The following is a 21,312-nucleotide window of genomic DNA, read 5'->3' on the forward strand; positions in this document are numbered from 1 at the left end:
TATTAATTTCCAGGGTGTTTTGTCTTTCTAGATATCCACTATAACTGCATAAAGACTAATACGATACGCTGTGTTGTTGATATTAGATCTTAATTTACTGTTTGACCGATTTTAGTTTCTTAATTTTGAAACTAAATTCAATAGTATTTTTTTTCGATTTGTTTTTTTCTATTCCCTGCTCTTTAACATCACTAAAAATTTCTTTATCTTTAGATGGGTAAAGCCAAAAGAAAGTTACTTCCCTCTAAAAATAGTTTTGAAGATGTTACACCAGCCAAACATTCCAGAACATCAAGTACAGATGGAGACGCAATGTTCAAAGAACAATGGCAAAACAGTGATGCAGTCTTAATAGTAGAAAACCAAGAACTACATGTCCATACTTCAATATTATCAATCGCTTCCAAATATTTTGAAAAAATGTTCAACGGAAACTTCAAGGAAGCTGAAACGAGAAGAGTGACTTTGGAAGAAAAGAGTTATGATTTGGTAGAACATATGCTGAGGTTGATCTATCCTGTCAAATGTGGTCTAAGTAAGAATCGAAAATCTTTTGATTAAACTTTTTGTAGTATCTAGTGGTTTAAGAGCTAACCAACTTTCAAGCATTTACACTTACAATGATGCTTAATTATTTTATATTAACGTGTTGAATTATCTTTATATGTTACGAGGTTATGCTTTGTATGCCGAGGTTATCGTTCTACACGTTTTTTTATTAGAACATCTAAAATTTTTGAAGCCTTCGGATGTTCTTAACTTTTTGAGTTTGAAGTTTAAAAAGGTTCCTAACATGTTCTTATTTCCCGCATTTTTATGTATTTTTGCTCATTTTCCTAAGAAATTGGCTGTTTTAGAGTCCTCAGCTAAGCTTGTTCTTAACATTTTTGCCATCGAAGCCTTATATTCTTATATAGTTTGTTCTTATAAAAAACGTGTACAGCGACTTGAGATTTTACTAGCTCATTAGACATTCGTTAATCAATACTTCGATCATCTGCTGGTTTGAGAGAGAAGGTAGTGTAGGTTAGTGAAGGTAGAGAGTCTATATTATTCTGTAACGCCCTTTCTGGAAGTACTTCGGTTTCAAACACCTCAGTCAATTGCGGTGCAAGTTTATGATCGAAACCCAACCTCGGTTTTCAGCTTTTTGATTCTTACTGATAGCGCTAGATAATATTCTCTGGCGTAACGTAAAACGTAAATAAAGCCTGGGATACACGGGGACGAGGTCGATCGAAACCTTCACACTTCACACATACTTTCATTTGTTTGATACTTTTTTGTATGTGTCATTTTAGGTCCAAAATCATTGCTTTGTAATGTCTGTATGTTTCATGCTGGAACTCCATCACCTGGAGGTATTTATTGTAAATCAAACTTAATTTCTATATTCTCTAAATAGCTTTGGGGGAGAGCGGAGGTTATAAAATGGTAGGAAATTGGACAGTATTTTTTTCTTGCATTACGCTTTTACATTTACGTCTATTTGGGAGACAAAATAGACATAACTATTCAAAACGGATAGCACACCAACAATATGGCAGCAACTGAAGTACTTTTAGTTTATTATTGAATTTCTTCGTTTAACTTTATATATTATTTTTCATTTTTGTAGAAGGTCACTACATAATGCCAACAGAATCAAACAGCATTGAATGTCAAGAGTGCGGCGTGAAATTCATTAAGAGAGGTGACTTTTAAATTCAAGAATGACCGTTGTTCCGGATTTCTTAGATTTCACTTCTTTTTTTCACTTAGTAACCGAGATTTTAAGGAACCAGCTCTGAGAATGGTGAAAAAATAAGCAGCTTGCAACCTAGCCCTGAAACTGAGCATAAACTGGGAAATCAACCAAAAAATACCTAAAAAACAATTTTATCATTTCGGCATTATTTGGCATTAAATTGTGATTTTAAATTTAGATACAAAATTTGAGGTATTTTAGACATAAAATGATTTAAAAAGTCAAAAAATTTCAAGTTGCTATGCTCTTTTGGCTCAAAATCCATAAGCAACTATTTGGTTAAAATCTGGAAAATCCAACCCGGAGCAAATCCAACCTTGAGCTGAAAATTAGGGTTGCTTATAATATAAAAAAGGACGGTACTTAACGTTGTATACCGCAAATAACCGGATATTAACAAAAATACAAGAACATATACTGCAAATCAAGTACATCCTTGACATGTGTTTTATAGTCCAATAATTCCCAAATTGAACTCTTTCTTTTTCTTATCATGGGTTCTGTGGAAGCAATTAGCGAAAACCTAGATAGGCCATCCTTATATGTGGTAATGTGTATGTCTGCTTTATTGGGCAATCTAAAACTTAACTGAAGTCTCCTTGTTAGATAATTGACATATCCAGTCTAGTCTTTAAAGTGCTCACGGGCTGCTTAAACCAATATCAACGCTGTTTCTTTTTATTTTAGATCATCATGAAAAACTAGTGATGGAACATTTACAAAAGCTGTATCAACTTTCTGAAGAATTCTTTATGGATACTATCACTGACAAAATAATAGAAGAAATCACTCGCCTAAGTAAAAATATTCAGGGCATTTCTCAAGCATTCTTTTTACTTGAAACTGCTGAAGTTCTCGAATTGAATACTGTTAAAGAAGCATGTTTTGGGTACCTACGTAAAACATTAAATTCCATGTCATTACTAAGAAGGTATTCGACTGGCATGAATTATTCATTAAACACAAGAATGCGATTGAAAGGTATGGTTTTAAAGAATTTGGTCAAAATGTTGAAACCTCAAAACAATAAGGAGAATTGTGCCGTTGAAGAGTGTTTGGAAATTGCTGGATCGTTGTTGAACTTTGATGCTGCGAAAGAAATCGATGGCACGTTTTTGAACACTGCTTTTTCTTCACCCACCTGAATAAATTTAAAAGACTTACTTGGAATTTTTACAGTCGTCATTAACAATCTGAAATCTAATTCCAGCTGAAATACTGAGAACCACGTTTATGATTGGTTTATGCACTATACGACAGCAAGATCACTACAATTGGCTTTATTTAATCTATTTCTCGAGGATCATCATTGGTATACATGGTACAAGCTTAGGATGGTAAAGTGGCAAGCCACGATTTATCCAAGTTCATTGAAGAAGTATTAAAATATGTTGTAAAAAGACATTGAGTATTTTCACCGAAGGTACTCATTATGAGTGATTTCATTGGCTCTAAAAAAAGACATTATCATTTTTGAAGGATATGTACAGCTTAAAACGATTTAGATGTATATTTCAGTTTTTATTTTTATTTCTTACCCATTTTACATATTTTACAGTAGTCCCCGCCACGTCACTTATACATTTTCCTTTCTTCCCAACCCCCCGCTCCTTTAAAGAATTCTTGACTTTGATAAACATCCAGCCTTGTTTACCCCCTGCCCCTCTGTACAGAGTGTCCGGTGATATGCTTTTTGAAACGAAATTTTATCCTGTATGTACTTTTTAGTTTTTATCAACAATATTTCTTTATTTTAATGGACATGGATGCTTTCTATAGACGTTTTTTACAAGAGCAAACTATATAAGAACATCAGGCTTCGATGGCTAAATTATTAAGAACAAGTTAAGAACATTTTAAGGCTTTTTGGGAAACAACCGATTTCTTGGGAAAATGGACAAAAATACTCAATAATACTCGAAAATACTCGAAAATAGTGAAAATAAGAACATGTTATTGTTAAGAACATTTTTAGGCTTGAAACACAAAAAGTTAAACAACATCCAAAGGCAATGATGTATAAATTTTTCGATAAAAAAAACCGTGTACTGCATTTAGTGCTCACCACTGACCAATCATCTTACAATTGTACTCAACCTAAAAAAAAACAGAAAAAAACGGTTCGCTTTTGTTTTCGTTTGTCAGTTATTTGCAGTATGAACTTCAACAGCCATGCGCATCGAAATACTCTGTATATACGAATAACTCATAACTCAATAAGGAACAATTTTCTCATACCTTTAGTCCTTTCACTTTACTGTTGCACTTATCGTAACACTAATGAAATTTGCACAAAGTTGAGGACAAATATTTTAGTTAGATCGTCAGTGGTGATCTTCCAAGGGGAGGTAGCTTACATACAGTAGCTGCGTATAATATACCAAACATTAATGTATTTCACCGATATATTCCCTTTTTTAGAGAAAATTAAAAATGAAATGAAAATGATAAAATGGTTTAACAGAGAAGTTGGTAGAAGAATCCCTTGAAACGTAGCCAATGCTCCAAGCCACGATAAACTTCCAATATGGTCACAAGACAAACAGATTGTTCTCACTTTAAGAATGAGAAAGAGTAGATCAGATTGGTATGATATAGAATTAAATGTTTGGAAGACTCGTTACAGGACAATTGACAGGTAAGCATTTAGTTAATGCAGTCAAATTGAAAATGTCTGGCTATTGATTTTCAGTTTTAAGGTTACTTTCCTACTATCAAAACTCTAAGCATTTCGTTGCGAAATTTTTTCGACTTCAAAATATAGAAAATATCTTATAATATTTTCAAATTATAACTGTTTCAAATTTCTCAGTTAGCATGTATAATACACATGATATTCTACCGTTCTTACAAGCCTTGAAAAATGACTCTGTTACAATCATCTTTACCAGTACTGATATAGCGAGATGATTGACACTCCCGACAAGAGACAACACGTCTTTTAAACTCGATCAGAATCTGATTACTATTATTCACGACATTGAATTTTCAAACTACGATCCAAACACACAATACACTGGTGATTTCTTAATAGACACAGAATAAGCATTAGACAGCCTGGTCTAAAAAGAAATATTTTCTAATGATTTTGTAACTAATAGCGAAGACGAACAGTACCTGAAAGAGATGCTATACGTACTAGTAATAACATGGTTTGAAGGGTGATTTGGGAGAATAAAGTCCCGTGGTTCATTAAAAACATTTCAAAATATTTGGGGATATACAGGTGGATGTTTAAACCTTAGAGTTTCCCTTTGAGCATCTTCCTATTTTTTCATTGACGTATCTTGTAGGGGGGGGGGGAGTTATTTAACCCACTGATTAGAACCCACTATATTTGCCTCGTTGAGGACAATAAAATACAATACCGGGTGTGTCAAAAAAAAAACGCGCCTATTTTTCGATTTTTGACGTACACATTTCTATCAAACAAAGACAAATGAAATTTTTAGGGAAGATTTGAAATTTAATTTTTTACCTTTGTTGAAAATTATACATTTCTATGTTCATTTAAAATGACTTTATGATAATTCCGCTGACTTATGTCCCGGTACAGTACCCTTATGTCCCGGTACAATACAAAACATACACTTTCTCAAATGGGAATAGGCTCTAGCTTATCTCAAAGATTACTGCATTCATCTAGAATCATATAATTATATTGACATTGTAGAATAAAATAAACAAAGTTAAAGTTAAATAACAACATTGTAAGAATGGAAAACACAGGACAAGCATCAAAGCGAAGAGCACAACCATCAGAATCAGATGTCGAAAATGAACCACAAGCTAAAATTTCCAACAACTTTGACCCTGATGCACCCTTCTCGAAACCCTGGCAAAACAGCGACGCGGTTTTAATTGTAGAAGAGAAAGAGCTTCACGTACACACCAATATCTTGTCTATGGCTTCAGCTGTCTTTGATAAAATGTTTAATGGAGACTTTGTTGAATCTCAAACTAAGAGAGTAAATCTTGAGGGAAAATCATACGAAGTGATTGAATCACTGTTGAGCTCTATATATCCTATGGAAAATAGTTTAGGTGAGTACCAATACGAGATATTTCAATGGAAGCAAATTGGGCTACATACAGCTACTCATTCAATCTGGGTTTAGGTCTGATGCGGATGTCTCCTTAAATTGAGCAAAAACATTAGTATTTTACGGTGGAGATTTTCTGATAAACATGATCATATGATCATCCATACAATTCCAACTCCCATAGCCTTTTTTACAAACAAGAGTGTACATTGAATGTATCGTTTTTATTTCGCCTTGTCTTAAGGGGTTAAAGGGAAACATCTACAACCTCTACAAATGCTTCCCTAACTCAGACGATTTCATTTTCCTTGCCGTATAAGTTTTAGAGGCTAATGTTTTGATTTCTTTCGACTTTTAGAAGCAAAAACTGCTCAAATTTGTTGCGAATGTTCATCGATTGACAGATCAGTCACTGCTTTTAAACCATTTCCATCGCGAAGATGTGTGAAATGTAACGAGTTCTTCGATCAAGATGGTAAATACCCACTGACTTTTACAGACCCTGGAGAAAGTTACATCCGCCATATTTGATCGGAGTTCTTTTCCGCAAAGAAGCCATTGCAGTGTTAAAGATGTAACGTCAAACCCAAACAGTGCTACATTTTCAAAAGTATTTAAGGCAAAGCAGATCTAGCGCTCTCGATGCATTCACAACTCTATTTAGTAGTGCTACCATTTTAGGGTACCACTTTTATAAAAAAAACTCTGAACAAATATTTCGCTTTGCTGGGATTAACAAACTTCCTCCAGGGCGTCTATAAAGCTCAGTGTGAATACTTGATTGTACTTTTATTGTGTTTTTTTTTTGTTCAAAGCAAATTTCCCTCGGAAAGATGTTTTTCTTACCCCTCTATATTAGTAATTTGATTTGTCTTTGACAGAACATAATAGGAAGAAGATGCATTTCACTCTCTAGTTCAGTCCAGCGGTGAACTTTGAGTTCGTACAGTCGAGCTTTTCTAATTCTAATCTTTCTCGGAATTCGGACTTAAACGTCGGTCCGTACAGGTGTTAACTGGTATGAAATACTCTCTGTAATTCGAATCGTCATCTAATGCATGAAGATTCTGTCCCTTGACAATTGAATTAACGAGAGTAAATCGTACCGTACTTTTTTGTAGATGTACAAAGGCAGCAAAATCTGAAACATTTACAGAAGATATATCCATTGGCAAAAGAGTACATGATGGATGCCTTAAAAGAAAGAATTTTATCTCAATACTCACAACAATGTTATTTTATCATGAGCGTTTCCCATGCACTTGACCTGCTTGAAACCTTTGAAGTATTGAACCTGGATGATGAAAAACATACCGAAGAAACTGAAGTAAAAGATCGAGTTATAGAATTTCTTTCAGGTCATTTACCAAACGACCTCAAAGAAATCAAATCATTATTGAATGGAAGGAATATCTCTTTAAGATATCAATTGCATTTGAAAGCATTAGCTTTGGACGAAGCTCTCAGAAATTTGTATGATAAAACAGCTGATCAAAAATATAAGACCGAAGCTCAATTATTCGTGCAAGATCTACTGTATATGCACTCATTTAAGTACTGATGGAAAATTTGTTTCAAGGACACCGAAGAGTTGATAAGTAACCATTGGATGCTGAAAGACTGAAGCTTTTTAAAAAAAGATATAGGTCATCTTATGTTTCTTTATCCAAAGATTGTCTTCATGATTTTTTTGATAGGCTCTTTCTAGATTTTTTTTTTAAGATATAATGTGAAGAAATAAGAATCCAACTATATTCACTCAGGAAATATGGGTGGCAGAATATGTGACCCCCAAGCGATTTGGAGTACATTAAAAATGAGACCGGTCTTGGTGCGGACAGATCGATAAAATGTGCGGCAAAAAAGCGGCGAAACGATTTACCGTGCGGTAAAATGATACCTTTGTATCGGCCAGAAATCATCCAAAAATCTTTTCTAAAAATCCATTCAAACGCACTCTATCGGTCACTAAAGAGCACCATTTGAATAAGTGCGGTCATGGTGCGGACATTTTGCCGTTCGAAACGTTTGCCGGCAAACGAGAAATCATAACAAACAGCATACATTTTACGGAAGGGTTTTTTACATGACTGTTCGCCGATTTTATAACGTTCAGCAAAATAAACAAAGTTGAACTCAAGAATTCACATGTGAGCATCGAACATCGAACATCGCAAGTTCTTTTTGTGTGTCTAGAAACAAGTTGTTGTTTTGCTTGCTTGAACTCGAGGCTGAAATTCTTACGGCAACCGAAAAAAATATAAACAAACGGCGGGGACCGCACCATCGTCTGCTTTAGTCGGCGTTTTGTACGCACGGACCATACGGTACTGTGCGGTCTTCTGGCCGCTTTTTTCAACTTTTACATGCACAATTAAACAGTCGGAAAGCGGCACGAGCACGATCGCACCAAGACCAGTCTCGTTTTTAATGTACTCCAAATCGTTTGGAGGGTAACATATAGTTGGATTCTTATTAGGACATATATATGCCAAGTATCTTCTTTTAGGAGATTTGGGTAACAGAGCAGCATTATTGGGACTCGTCAGCACTGCATACTATACCCTGGCTAGGTAGATCGAATTGCCTAGCAGCTCACGCCATTTAAATTAATTGTGGCACAGACTGAAGGAAGAAATGGACATATATTGACAAGTCTGAAAGATATAACCCACAGTTAGCTAGGTCGTGGTCATGATACATATTAAAAAAAAAAAAGCGAACCCCGAAAACACAAGTGGACAGATTGTATGATGGAAAAATTAATTTTTCTTGTTAACCAAGACATTGTCTCAGAGTGCGAAGAGTGTCTCTTCTCTGAGATCATCGAGACAAGCCATCGAATGGATTCACCACATTCTCGACCGTCACCACCAGTTGCGGAGAACACCATTGGCGTTAGTGAACCGTGTTGTAGCAGGTTCTAAGGAGACATTCCTCAGGTTTTGAGGTTCTAAGGAGACATTCCTTTTAGCGAGTGGACTAAAAACCCTTATATCAAGAAAAGCTTTTTGGCCTGTCATCCAGAAATCTCTTGCTGAAACGTCTAAACGAGCTCCGTCTGATTTCACTGATGACTTTGGGAGGTTTTCGACTCGCATCAACGATTGGAGGGGTGGCTCGATCTGTACGTCATGGCAAACTTCTTTCAATGTTCTCGCGAGAAAGTTTCTCAGCTTGTTTTGTCGGAGCGCAGACCGTGGTCTAGCGAGAATGGCGAACTCTCAAATGGTAGCGTTGACAACCACGATGAAGCGGTATTTCTTGGTTCAACAACAGCAATTTCCTTTGTTGTTCGTTGAGAAGAGGCTCAAGGGTCATCGTTGACTTTGTCGATCTTTAGTTTTCGAATTGTCGACTTCTTCTTGGTTTGATTGGGATCATCAGTGTATTCACGGGTTTACGACTTTATTGCGTCACTAAGGTGTGACGTAATTCGTCGAGAGTTGGCGTACTCGATCACACATTGCTCTTCGAAGATCGTGATAGCAAGTCCACCATATTTGGTAGGTAAAGATATTAGCTTCTCTTTACGTCGTTGAGATGAATTCCACCTGTGATTGATAGTGAAGGATAATCTGATCGATTCTTCTCATGTGTTTGGAAATGTCTGGTATCGTCCTCATAATGAAAGTTAGCTTATGACGAAACCGACAGGTGAAGCCAGCATACGCAGCATATGCGGTTCTATTCTGCCGATCTCTGCGAGAAGAAGTAGTTCGTTACACATGCTGTCAATTTTTTCTGCGACATATTTATCTTGGAAGGTTGTTGAGCCGATGACTGCACCGAGGTGGCGTTTCCCTTCTGTCATGATGTTGATTTGTGTCGACGAGAAGGCTTGTTGGGCAATTGTGAGCTGTTTTGGTTTCACAATTAGCCAACACTTGCTTGGTTGAGGATGGTATCCAAATTTGGGTCCAAGACGATACAAGGCATCCCACCATTTCACTAGGTTTTGAATAGACCCTGCGGCCGAAAGTCATCTGAATAGGCTCCAGATTTCGTTTGTATTCCTGGCGCAGGTTGTCGGTGATCCCCAGCACCATCAGAAGAAGTAGCATAGCTGCAATTGCATACACAGCCATTGCGATTGGATCACCGTCGTGACCTCGTTAGAGGAAATTTCGACGCCAGCTGTGATGGTTTGATGTAGCTATTTTCTACGTACTGTGTGATGGCTGGGCAGATGATGCCGCAGTTGTGCACGAACACCTTACGATTTATGGAATTAAAGACGTTCCTTGCGTCAATGAGAAGGACGGCTTCATGGTCAAATACATCCTTAATCGCGTGGATAGCTACTTCACAACCAGCCTCTTGGCCTGCACACAGTTGCAGCGAGCCAACCGAATTCTTTACATGGGTTTTTACGATGGACAATTTGTCCCGTTTTTGCGCTTTTTAAATAAGCTCAATATCTCGAGTTAGGTACAGAAATCACCTATACTCACAATATATCTCTAATCTTAATTTTTTGAGAGCTTTTCAAAAATATACAACAGGACTCTATTTTCTCAAGCTAAATTTTCATCATGTTTGTCCGAAAATCACACCAAAGTGTCCGAAAAAAAATTGGCACCCAAAATTTGATTCCCCTACCCCTTACCTTTCCAAAAATGTATAACAAGTGCTTTGACTAAAAAATTCGCACGATGATTTAACAAATTCCCCCTACTATAAATGCTGTAGTTTCCTTTGTCTTGTCACATTAAAGTAATTTTGAGGGTTTCTGCTTTCTCATTTTGGTTCGTATTCTCACTTTTTGTTTGTCGCCCTGTATTCATGGCTTCATCACTTACTCTCGGGTACCTAATAGCCGTCCCCCCCTGCTAAATAATTTTCCGGAAATTTTCCACCCAGGACATTCTTATTCCAACCCTCCGCCCGCTTATTCCACCCCCCGGCTATTAGGTACCCGAGAGTACTCAATAAACTGTCTTGTTTCATTTTCAATAAGTTCTATCCCAAATTAAAAGATGAAAAATACAATCAATATTTCAACAAATGTATTTTTTTTTAACAGAACAAAAGGAAATTGAAAAAAGAATTAAAACAAACTAACACATGATGTCACTTAGATCGAAAAAACGAACAAGTCAACAAAGTGGCTTGGACAACGAGCAACAACCCGCTGATAAAACATCAAAACAAAATAATAATGATGAAGATGAAAATATGTTTGTTACACCTTGGAAAGGTAGTGATGGTGTTCTAGTTGTGGAGGACAAAGAAATTCACATTCATACTACAGTTTTATCACTGGCTTCTCCAGTCTTCGAGAAGATGTTTAATGGCGATTTTGAAGAAGCTCAAACGAAGAGAGTTGTTTTGAAAGATAAAGAATATGATTTGATTGAACACATGCTGAGAATCATTTATCCTGTACAATGCAGAGTTGGTAAGAGGATTCGTTTGTGTCTTTCATTTTTTTTCCAAGCATTGAGTTTGGATTGGGATTGTTTATCGTAGAAATAACTAGTTTCAATTGTCACAATCTATCTGCAACCTAGATCAGACGGGTTCAGAGAAATAGATAAGCCTTGTAAAGAAATCGGAATTTTCAAAGAGGCCTATATTCGTCAAGATTGGGTGCTTTTTTCGACGGTATCTGTGGATGCACTGCACATCTCTTTGTCTGGAATTATCCCATGCGACCATGTTTAGACGTTACGGTATACCATCGTTTCGGTATGTTTATGTTACGGATAGGAATTATTCGTATTGGTCTCAGAACGTATTGGAGCAAGAAAACAGAGTAGTTCCGTTCTGGTGAAAACAGCGAAGCGTAACCAATGAAGTATAAGCATGAAGGGCTAAGCGAATCTTTAACCTTTCTCAGGCAAGAAAAAGTGAAGCCTAGAAATATGCGCCGTATTTTTGACGACGGATTGAATCTAGCGATTCCTTTGTTTTGAAGTGATATTTCTTTCGAAATTTAGCAGTAAATTTTAGTTTCAATCTGGCATTTATGTAAAAACTAGGCGGGCCGCGCTGGGCCGCGCAACTTTGGTAGGATTTATTGGCGTCAAATACTACATTATACTTCATTGGGCGTAACTGTTTCTATCCGTTTGCTTTGTAGCGTCTTCTTTTTTGACGCTTTGAAATTTGAGCGTCCACACACACTGTTTCGGAACCGTTTTGTTTGGAACTATATTGTGCTGAAAATACTGACTGAGCCGTTGGAGCCTTTTGCCTCAAAGGGATACTGTAATTATTCTTCTACTTCTACTTCTTGACTTTTATTTAGAACCAAAAATAAATCTACTCTGTGAAAGTTGCGTAGAGGCTGACTACAAGCTCAAGCTTCAACGAAAAATACTTCCGGAAGGAGTTAACAGATTGAATATTTGTAATACTGACACCTGTGAAAAATGCGGTCAACGATTTTTCAAAGACGGTAAGACCATTTGCAGGGTCATTTTAGAGATTTTTTAATAAGAACGTCCAAAGGTTTTGAAGTCTTCAGATATTCTTCACATTTTGAGTCTGAAGCCTAAAAATGTTCCATTTTCTGAGTATTTTTGTCCATTTTCTTTTCATATGGGTAATTTTGTGTTTTAGAATCTGCAAAACCTTAAAATGGTCTTAGCTTGTTCGTGACATTTTTGCAATCGATCCCTTATTTTCTTTTATAGTTTATTCTTACAAAAAACTTGATGTGAGTGCGGCCTTCTGTAGGAAGATACTCGAAGGCTTAATGTTTTTTTTTAGATTCAGATAGGACGAACATTTTGAATCATTTTCAAAAGCTATACAAATTGTCAGAAGAATACTTCATCGAAGACATTCAACAAAAGATAAAGAGCCAAGTCTATTTACAAAGTCAGCACATACAGTCAATTGATCATGCTTTCGACTTATTGGAAGCAGCTGAAAATACGAACCCAAATACTGAGGGTGTGAAAAACAATTGTATGGAATTCCTGGAAAAGAATTTACAAAGCTGGGAAGAGTTATCCAATGCATGTGGGTGCAGACCAAATCTTTCGTTCGTACTACAAATGGAGTTGAAAGGACTTTTGTTAGGTAATTTATTGAAAAGAATGAAGCCAAAGGTATTTTCTGAAGAGCAAGATATCAAAGCTGAAGCATTCAACATCGCAGCTTATATGCGTCATTTTGGAACCAATACTGAAGTTCTCGATTCTTTTCCTGATCAATAACGTTCGAAGACTTGTGCCTTATATAGAGCAACGATGAAAGTCACATACATTAAAGACCTTTCGGTTTGATTAACTTACGTAACTTCCGCAATTAAGGAAGCAAACATTCGGTTTCGCGTTTACAAATTCGAACGTTTGATTTCATAAGGGCGTACTTTCGCTAATTCATTAAACTTTTGCTAAACCTATAAAACCTCTACAGTAGATTGAAGTTTTCTACATCGTGTTATCATAATTCATAATTTTATAAATACACATAAGTCTTTTCTTTTCACCATTTATATTTATATTGGGTTAATTCTCACGGGCGTGGTTACTTACAATGTTTTCTTGCGTTGATTTTGGCTGATTCGAAAAAATACAGAATATCATTGTTTTTGAAATATATCTTATGAAGCTTTTTTATGGAGTAACATATTTTTAAAACCAGGCTAATAGCTTTAGATGAGTGTTTCTGTATCGAATGAATATTTATTCTCGATACGCGGATTTTCAGTACCGTACCGTTTCTGTTTTTAGTAACAGAGAGGGGTTAAACGCCGGCTTTTTCAGGTCATTCTGTTAGAAAAATGACTTACGCATATTTAGAATAAATCTAGTGAAGATGTCTAATTCTCCAGTCTTAACCTTTCCAGCGCGCAACATTTTTATATCTTCAGCCCGTCTGCGCGCAACGTTTTTTGATGAAAATGCAATTTTCACGATAACCGTTATAACTTTTTGAAAAATTAACTTCAGAAAAAAACCCTTATATTTTTGGAAAGCCCTACCTTTCCCCTTTCTAAATATGTTTAACTGAGTACTTCAAACAATTTTGGACAATACTTATGAAGCCAGACAAAAGGTATATGAAAAAACAATGTCGCGAAAACTTCAAAAAATTTTAGAGAACTGAAAAATTGATAAAAACACTTACTTTTTTCTTTAGAAGGTTCCTTTATAGTTAGGTGATACAATTCCATACTTTTGAAAAGCCAAATAAAACTCTAAAACACTTTTATAAACCCTTACTTTCACAGCTAACTTTCTGCCTCCTCCAGTTTCACAAAATCACGCAACATAGCTTGGTCTACCATTTCTATTTTTGAAAAATGTTGCGTCATACCAAAACAAACCCCGATTGTTTCTTATCGGAAATTTCACGCTGATTCCGATTTTTTAATCGGTTTTACCGTACCTCTGACGGTTGGGGCGTAATCCAACCAAATATAAAGGTCACCTTAAAAACGTATCAGATACGTCTTTCGGGGCGGAAAGGTTAAATAACAATTTTTTGGACCTACCCCGGTGGGGTGGAGGTCCTATAAATTAACCCGTGTTCGTTAGTTAGTTAGTTAGTTAGTTCGTTCGTTCGTTCGTTAGTTACCAACTTTTCTCGAGATTGGCTCATTCAATTTTTCTGATTTTTTGCACAAAGGTGCATTACTATAAACCCTCGAATGTGACGGAGCCCGATTTTCGAAAAAAAATTTTTTCCGGCCGGTAGAACCGGAAATATCCCGAAAAAAGCGGTTTTTTGAGATTTTCTCGAGATTTTATCATTAGTTTTTTGCGATTTTTTGCACATAGATGCACATTAGTACTGCCGAAAAGGTGTCGAAAACCGTTTGCCGAAAAAAAATTTTTTCCGGTCTGTAGAACCGGAAATGTGCCGGAAATCGTCGTTTTTTCACATTTCCGTCACATTTTTTCAACTTATTTAATTGTTTCTTTACAGAAAAGTGTTCTTTATGATGATGCCCAAAACTTAGCATCGTTTGATTTCCAAAAAAATCATCCTTTGAATCCGGAACTCCTTAAAAATCGCCGGAACAGCCGAAAACCGGCGTAAAACGGTTTTCCTTCATTTTTTCAACTTATACTCGACAGATTTTCATGATTTCTTGCACAATGATGTAAAATGGCAATGCCCAAAATTATACATTACTTCCATTAAATTCTAATTATTCGTTTTATAAATAGGTAGGTCCATTAAAGTATTACTTGTTTTTGATTATTTAGCACAATGATGCAAAATGACAATGCCTAAAATGTGACGGAGCCCGATTTTCGAAAAAAAATATATTTGGGCAAAAAAACTGCCTAAAAATAGGGTTTTTTGGACTTTGCGCAAAATCCTGTCATTACTTTTTTCTGATTTTTTGCACAATGATGCAAAATGACAATACCTAAAATGTGGCGAAGCCCGATTTTCAAAAAACATTTTTTTCCGGCCGAAAATGCCGGAAATATGCCGGAAAAACTGGTGTTTTGGTGAGTTCGATTTTTGAGAAAAATATTTTTCCGGTTGAAAATGCCGGAAATCGCCGTGTTTGCAGAATTTCATTGGATTTTTTCCTTATATTCATTTCTATGTTTTTTACACAAAAACATTATTGATAACAATGCTCACCATCAAGCATGATTCAATTGTCAATAAAACTGATTTTTGCGACCAGAACTTTCTATTTATTTTTTCCCTACAACCCTTCTCTGTCGCCCCATCAACAATCAATGATGAATTTATTGCGTTATGCATTTTCGCTAAACGCTATATTTTCTGACAGATTTTTTTTTTCATTTTTCTCCTCGCATTGCTATCTAACTTTCATCATCAGGTAGGTCCATTCAGCATCTAGCTTGTTTATTAGAAAAAAAAGACAAATATAAAATAAATCAGATTAAAATCTACTCGAGGAACAAAATGAACAATAATGATGAAAAACAACCTGCTGCAAAATCATCAAAAAACAAAAATCATCAAAAACAAAATAAAAAAGAAAGAGTATTGGTTTTTCAAAATCATGAAAAGGAAGCGAATGTATGAGTATAGATAGTAGAGGACAAAAACATGTACACACAGAAACATTATCTGAAAAGTCCCCATTCGAAAAGAATGTCTGACGGCCAATTTCAAGGAAGCGAAAACACTTTACAACGCTGGAAAGATATTCTCGATAATTATCTAAAAGTTTCATTATCATACATTTTCATTCATTTTCATTATACGATTTGAAATAAACCATGAAAATATGTATTTAAAAATCTTCAAACTTTTAGATAATTATCGATAATATCTTTCCAACGGTGTAAAGTGATTAAATACATCATTCTTATCACAAGTATGAAACTTACGACCATTAAACATTTTTATGAAATCTAAAATTGAAGAAAAAAGAAAGATGAAAATGAAGATGAAAAATGAAGAATTTTTGTGCTGGCTCTAAAATCATGACATGACATTAAGAATTTTTTAGGGACGAGATGGAGTTTTTACAAGCTCTTATTTGATTTGGTTGGTCATTAACCAGTAATAAAACAATTTTGTTACTTTTTCTAAAGAACGCGTCATTTTTATTACTTCAAATGACCAATTATTAAAGTATCTTATAGAAACTCCATCTCATCTGACTTTTTAGACGTACACTAAAGAAGTTAAAAAGTCATTTGCGATCAACTTCAACGATTGAGCTTTTCTGAAATGGATTGAAAGTTTGAAGTTCTCACATCGAATGTGTATCACGAAACTTATTTCAAGTGGCCGTTGCATCCATTATGATATTTTATACCCGCAAATATATTTCATTTATAGCGAGTTTATGTATTCGAGATAAATCGAGGGGGCGGTATAGAGCAAAGTTGTCATGTCTCTAAAATCACCGTCCACTTTGCTCGACGACGGTAAAAACACCAAAATACCGTCGTCTGTATAGGTGAGCAAAAGCGATATATAAAGACTTCAACAGACATCAACTATCGACTTTGTTTTGTATCGATTTCACTTACCGTCGCCCTCGATATCCTCCGATACATAAACTCGGTATTATTAGATTTCTAACGATTAAACACTAATCGCGTGTCTTTCTTTCCTTTCTTATTTGAAAAGTATGTAATAAACAGCTCTAATTTAACTGTTGTTGCCTTACAACCCTCTGGTTCTTCGCTAAACTAATCATTATATAATTTTATATTTTAGAAATATTAACTACTTCAAACAGAATAATTAAAACAAAATAATAAGATATAAAAAACTGTTGGACTTGCATCAATTTACTGAAAGGATTCCCTATTTTTCATATTACCAAACTTGAACGGTGAGTAGCTTCTTATTCGTCGAAAAAAGATTATAAATGAAGTCTCTTTAACTCGAACCTCTATAACTCGAATGTCTCCTTAACTGGAACAAATTTTTATGTCCCTTCAGTTAATATTGCCTTACGTACCTCACTCCATACAACTCGAAAATTTCTGTACTTCTATTCTTCTTACAGCGTCGACGAAATGAAGACCAAAAGAAGAAGTAGTGTAGCGTATAATTTTGAAGCGCAATCATCGCCAGCAACTGCTAAGAAATCCAAAACAAATGGTGGTGATGAAGAGATGTTCGTCAAACCATGGAAAGGTAGCGACGGTGTATTGATTGTCGAAGATAGAGAAATTCATGTGCACACAAATATACTGTCAATCTCATCAAAATATTTTGACAGTATGTTCAATGGCAATTTCATAGAGGGGAAAAGCAAGCGTGTTGAATTAACCGGAAAAGATTATGAACTTGTTGAGCATATGCTGAGGTTGATTTATCCTCTAGAAGCAAGTTTAAGTAAGTAACCTTTGAATTTCTTAATTAGAATTCTCTCCTGAATGTGATAGTACCATTGAATTTAAAGTTCGAAGAATCTTCAGCCTTTCGCAAGCAAAAAGAATGCGAAGCCTTTAAATTTCTACTGTCTTTTAATCTAGCGCTTTACTTGTTTTCTCACGTACGAAAACCACGTGGTTCACGCGTTTCGGATGGGAAATAAGTGGCATCATTTTCCATCTTAAGAATGATGTAAAGTGTTAATGTTTGAAATCTGATGGAGCCCCATTTTCGAAAAAATAATTTTTTGGCCAAATTTGAGCCAAAAAGTGACTAAAAATGGTGTTTTTTGGACTTTGAGTGAAATTAAAATACAATACACGTTTTTTTTTTTTTAAGAAACACACTTTTAAGAAACATGAGGCTCAGAATGTCTAAAAACTAAGAAACATCTAAGAAACATGCTGAGGCTGAGAATGAGAAAATAACATTTTTTAATTTGGTTTTTTTAAGAACCTTCCAATCCAGCCTTTCATAAGGCTGATTATGTCAAAAAGTTTAGAAACATGTACAGTAAGAAACATTTAAGGCTCAAAAGGCCGATTTCTTAAGAAAAATTGAGGCTGCTTGTTAAAACTAGTTTCTTAAAAAAAAAAAAAACGTGTAGTTTTTTTTCTGATTTTTTCGCATAAGTCAGAGAGCAAGTTTTCATTTTTTAGCCATTGTAGCCATTTTTCTATCTTCTTATTACATTAGGTCAAGTAGGTCCATTCAGATATTTGCTGCCATTTTTCTATTTTTTTATTGCATTAGCCTTCAGGTAGGTCCATGCGACATGCAGCTTGTTTCTCGCAATATTAGTGCAAAATTTCAACTTGTTAATTACTAATAGTTATTTGATGTTTTTGATACTATTGATGTTTTGGTGAATTTTGGATATTTATTATTATTCTGGTCAATAAAATATACTTATGTCCAAAAAAAAAGGAAACTACTAATTTCGATTTCCAAATGTATGTACTCTCCAAAAATGTACTTTGGCTTTAACTAAAAAAATCGAGTGATTAAAAAAAAAAGCCCTTCATTATAGTGACCGATAAAATATGTGATATCGAATTTAATTATAACCTTTTTTCTTTTAGCTCCAAACTCTTTCTTGGTTTGTGGATCATGTAAAGATGCTCCACCCAAAAAGCGTGCGCTGTCGTCCAGTAAGTACACTTCTCTTCTCCCATTTTTAATGCTAAATAAAATAAATACAACTTTTAGAGGAAAAATTATCATGAAATAGTGCTGATGTGCAGTAGTTTATCTGATATTCCGTTGGTGGATTGGCAGCCGCCCACGCTAAAGCTCCAAAGGAGCGGGCCAATTTCCCATCGGAGAGGCATTTGATGTGCCGCATCCCAAGTCGGGTTCAACTTCCCTTGTGTATGAAGGTAAAAATATTTCGCTTGGACCTGCCAATCCCCGAAATAGAGGGCTGGGTTACCAGACCTCCCTCTGCAAAATCCTTGACGCGGTCTTGCAAAATTCCGTAATCTAAACCTTCCAGATGTTGAAATTTCTCCGACCTTCAGATCTTTAGCATGTCGGATGAAAATTTCTGCATCTGGGTGCCATATAATACAGTACAGACAGTTTACTAAACGAACCATATTTTTTCTTTTTGTGTAATATTTTCCGAGCCTTTAGACCATGTACACACGCTATAACAACAATTCCTGTTCTCTTGGTTAGAAGTGGCGTAAAAAATGAATTTATCAATAGAATGGAAATGTTAGTTTTTATTTTAATGGAGTGAAGATCCCATAATCAGCATAAAATTTCCGTTTCAATGATATATTAGGCTGCTCGCATCCACTAACGAATCCGTGCTTCTTTTATACTACCAGCGGTTTTGTAGAGGTCTGCGATTCAGACTGGGGATATTATGTGCTAATTTACCCGTGTAAAATTCATTTTCCGTAGACTTCTGTTTTTTTATTTCGTTTCTATTAACTTTAGACATTGAAGAGTACAAGCGAAATCCAAACCCATCAAACAGTGAGATTTGTTTAAAGTGTGGCGATAGGTTTATGAAGATGGGTAAGAGTGTGTTTCATTCGGTAACGAAAGCTTCTCTAAGTGCAAATGTGAATTAAAGGTACAATTTAGAGGAAAAAGCTTTCATGCATTTCGGGCATATTTGTAAATATTTTATTCCGCAAATTTACCGGTTTCTGGTCATTCAGCTGACACACAACCTTGTTTTAACGTTCAAATAACGTTATATGGACGATGTGAACATCAGATTGACGTCGAAACAACGTACCTCTTCCCGCAAAAATGCCTTATAAGTCTCGTGAAACACAATATAATGTTTACATACTTTTCCAAATAATCGGGGGGATCGAATAAACGGGGTGTTGAAAAATTTTAAAAATTTTAATAAACGGGGGGACCTAATTGCCGGGGGGGGGGTTGGAAATTGTACTTGCGAAAACCCAAAAATAAGGTAAGTATAGGCTAAAATCAGGCTTTTTAGAGCAGAATAAGGGACCTTCCCTTTGAAAGCTGAAAAAATTCTTTAAATTAATAAACGGGGGGGGGGGGGGTCATAATAAGGTCTTAAGGTCTGGGGGGCTCATAATAAGGTCTGGGGGGCTGGAGAATTCTAACAAGCAGAGGGGGGGGGGCGTTTATTTGGAACCTAGGAGTACATTGATACTCTCTTATCCCCTGCTTCAATCTTTGTTTATTTTCTGCTCTATTTCAGATGAAGACCGACGGTTAATTTTAGACCATATCAAGAAGTTGTGGGAAGTTTCGCAAGAATTTATTATTGATATTTTGAGCAAAAAAATTAAGTCAGAAATTGGCCAACAAAGCCAAACTATTCAAACTTCAGCTCACGCATTTGATTTACTTGAAATCGCAGATGTTATCAGTTCAAAGTCAGTTAAGAATGCTTGTTTCAATTATCTACCCTCCATCTTAACCTCTCTATCAAAGCTGAGAAATGGTTTATCGGGACGAAAAATTGGTCTGGAATCGCGACTCCGTTTGAAGGGCATACTATACAGAAACTTATTTAAACGTTTGAAACCAAAAGATCGGCTGGATGAAGACGTCACCAAAGACTTTAACAATCTGACAGACGAGTTGGTTGTTTTTGATTTAGCGGAAGAGATAGCTGACCCAACCAGCGATGATGAGTATGGAAGCTCTTGTGAAAGTGAAAGTAATGCCTCCAGCGAGCATTAATCTTAAAGCACTTCAACGTCGAACTGATTTGCTATTCATGATATGCACCACTGCAATGACTTCACAAAATTATGCAACTTTTCTGTTTTTGTTCCACCCAATACGCCACTTCTTCTATTGTTTAAGTGACGTATTGGGTGGAAAATTTTATAAGTTCTCAGAAGGCTCTCCAGTGGTGCATAACATGAATGGAAGGAGCTTTAAGACCTCATTTATTTCTACGCGGCTCAAAGAATTTAATTTCGAACGAATTTTTACGACTTATATATTTTGAATACTGTGATGACTGGGATATAGTTTTCACCAATGTTTCAGTGATAAAGCTTGGAATCAATTAGTGCAAGAGTGAAAAATAACAATGACAATGAGTTTTACCGATAGGTTTTTTTTTATTTACTGGTATCGAAACATTTTATATTTTATAGATTTTCATTTTTTTCCCTTCGACCACTTTTTAGGTATACATTTCTATATACATATGATATGCTTTTTATTTGGTTTTTAGATTTTATTTTGTGATTAGTATATCGACATTTTTATTCGTGT

The 21,312-nt window shown here is 35.5% G+C and overlaps 4 protein-coding genes across 4 annotated transcripts; all 4 read left to right on the forward strand.

Moving 5' to 3' along the window:
* The first annotated feature begins 178 nt into the window (after positions 1–178).
* On the forward strand, positions 179–3,562 carry LOC136821275 (kelch-like protein 36). Its single transcript, XM_067077503.1, has 4 exons — positions 179–535; positions 1,302–1,361; positions 1,619–1,693; positions 2,435–3,562. Exons 1-4 carry the CDS (start codon positions 214–216, stop codon positions 2,890–2,892), a joined length of 915 nt encoding a protein of 304 aa, XP_066933604.1. The 5' UTR covers positions 179–213; the 3' UTR covers positions 2,893–3,562.
* Positions 3,563–4,172: 610 nt separating this feature from the next.
* LOC136821246 (kelch-like protein 38) lies at positions 4,173–8,323 on the forward strand. The gene is made up of 4 exons (XM_067077476.1): positions 4,173–4,385; positions 5,421–5,791; positions 6,149–6,265; positions 6,912–8,323. The coding sequence occupies exons 2-4, from the start codon at positions 5,464–5,466 to the stop codon at positions 7,349–7,351; spliced, it is 885 nt and encodes a 294-aa protein (XP_066933577.1). The 5' UTR covers positions 4,173–4,385; positions 5,421–5,463; the 3' UTR covers positions 7,352–8,323.
* A 2,493-nt stretch (positions 8,324–10,816) lies between these two features.
* Positions 10,817–13,360, forward strand: LOC136821189 (kelch-like protein 20). Its single transcript, XM_067077419.1, has 3 exons — positions 10,817–11,191; positions 12,044–12,193; positions 12,508–13,360. The coding sequence occupies exons 1-3, from the start codon at positions 10,858–10,860 to the stop codon at positions 12,957–12,959; spliced, it is 936 nt and encodes a 311-aa protein (XP_066933520.1). The 5' UTR covers positions 10,817–10,857; the 3' UTR covers positions 12,960–13,360.
* A 3,554-nt stretch (positions 13,361–16,914) lies between these two features.
* Positions 16,915–20,859, forward strand: LOC136821207 (uncharacterized). The gene is made up of 5 exons (XM_067077441.1): positions 16,915–17,032; positions 17,210–17,541; positions 18,663–18,731; positions 19,528–19,608; positions 20,279–20,859. Exons 2-5 carry the CDS (start codon positions 17,220–17,222, stop codon positions 20,764–20,766), a joined length of 960 nt encoding a protein of 319 aa, XP_066933542.1. The 5' UTR covers positions 16,915–17,032; positions 17,210–17,219; the 3' UTR covers positions 20,767–20,859.
* The last annotated feature ends 453 nt before the right edge of the window (positions 20,860–21,312 follow it).

The sequence above is a fragment of the Clytia hemisphaerica genome, unplaced genomic scaffold (genome assembly GCF_902728285.1).
Source record: "Clytia hemisphaerica strain Z4C2 unplaced genomic scaffold, Clytia hemisphaerica genome assembly, whole genome shotgun sequence".
NCBI lineage: Eukaryota > Metazoa > Cnidaria > Hydrozoa > Leptothecata > Clytiidae > Clytia > Clytia hemisphaerica.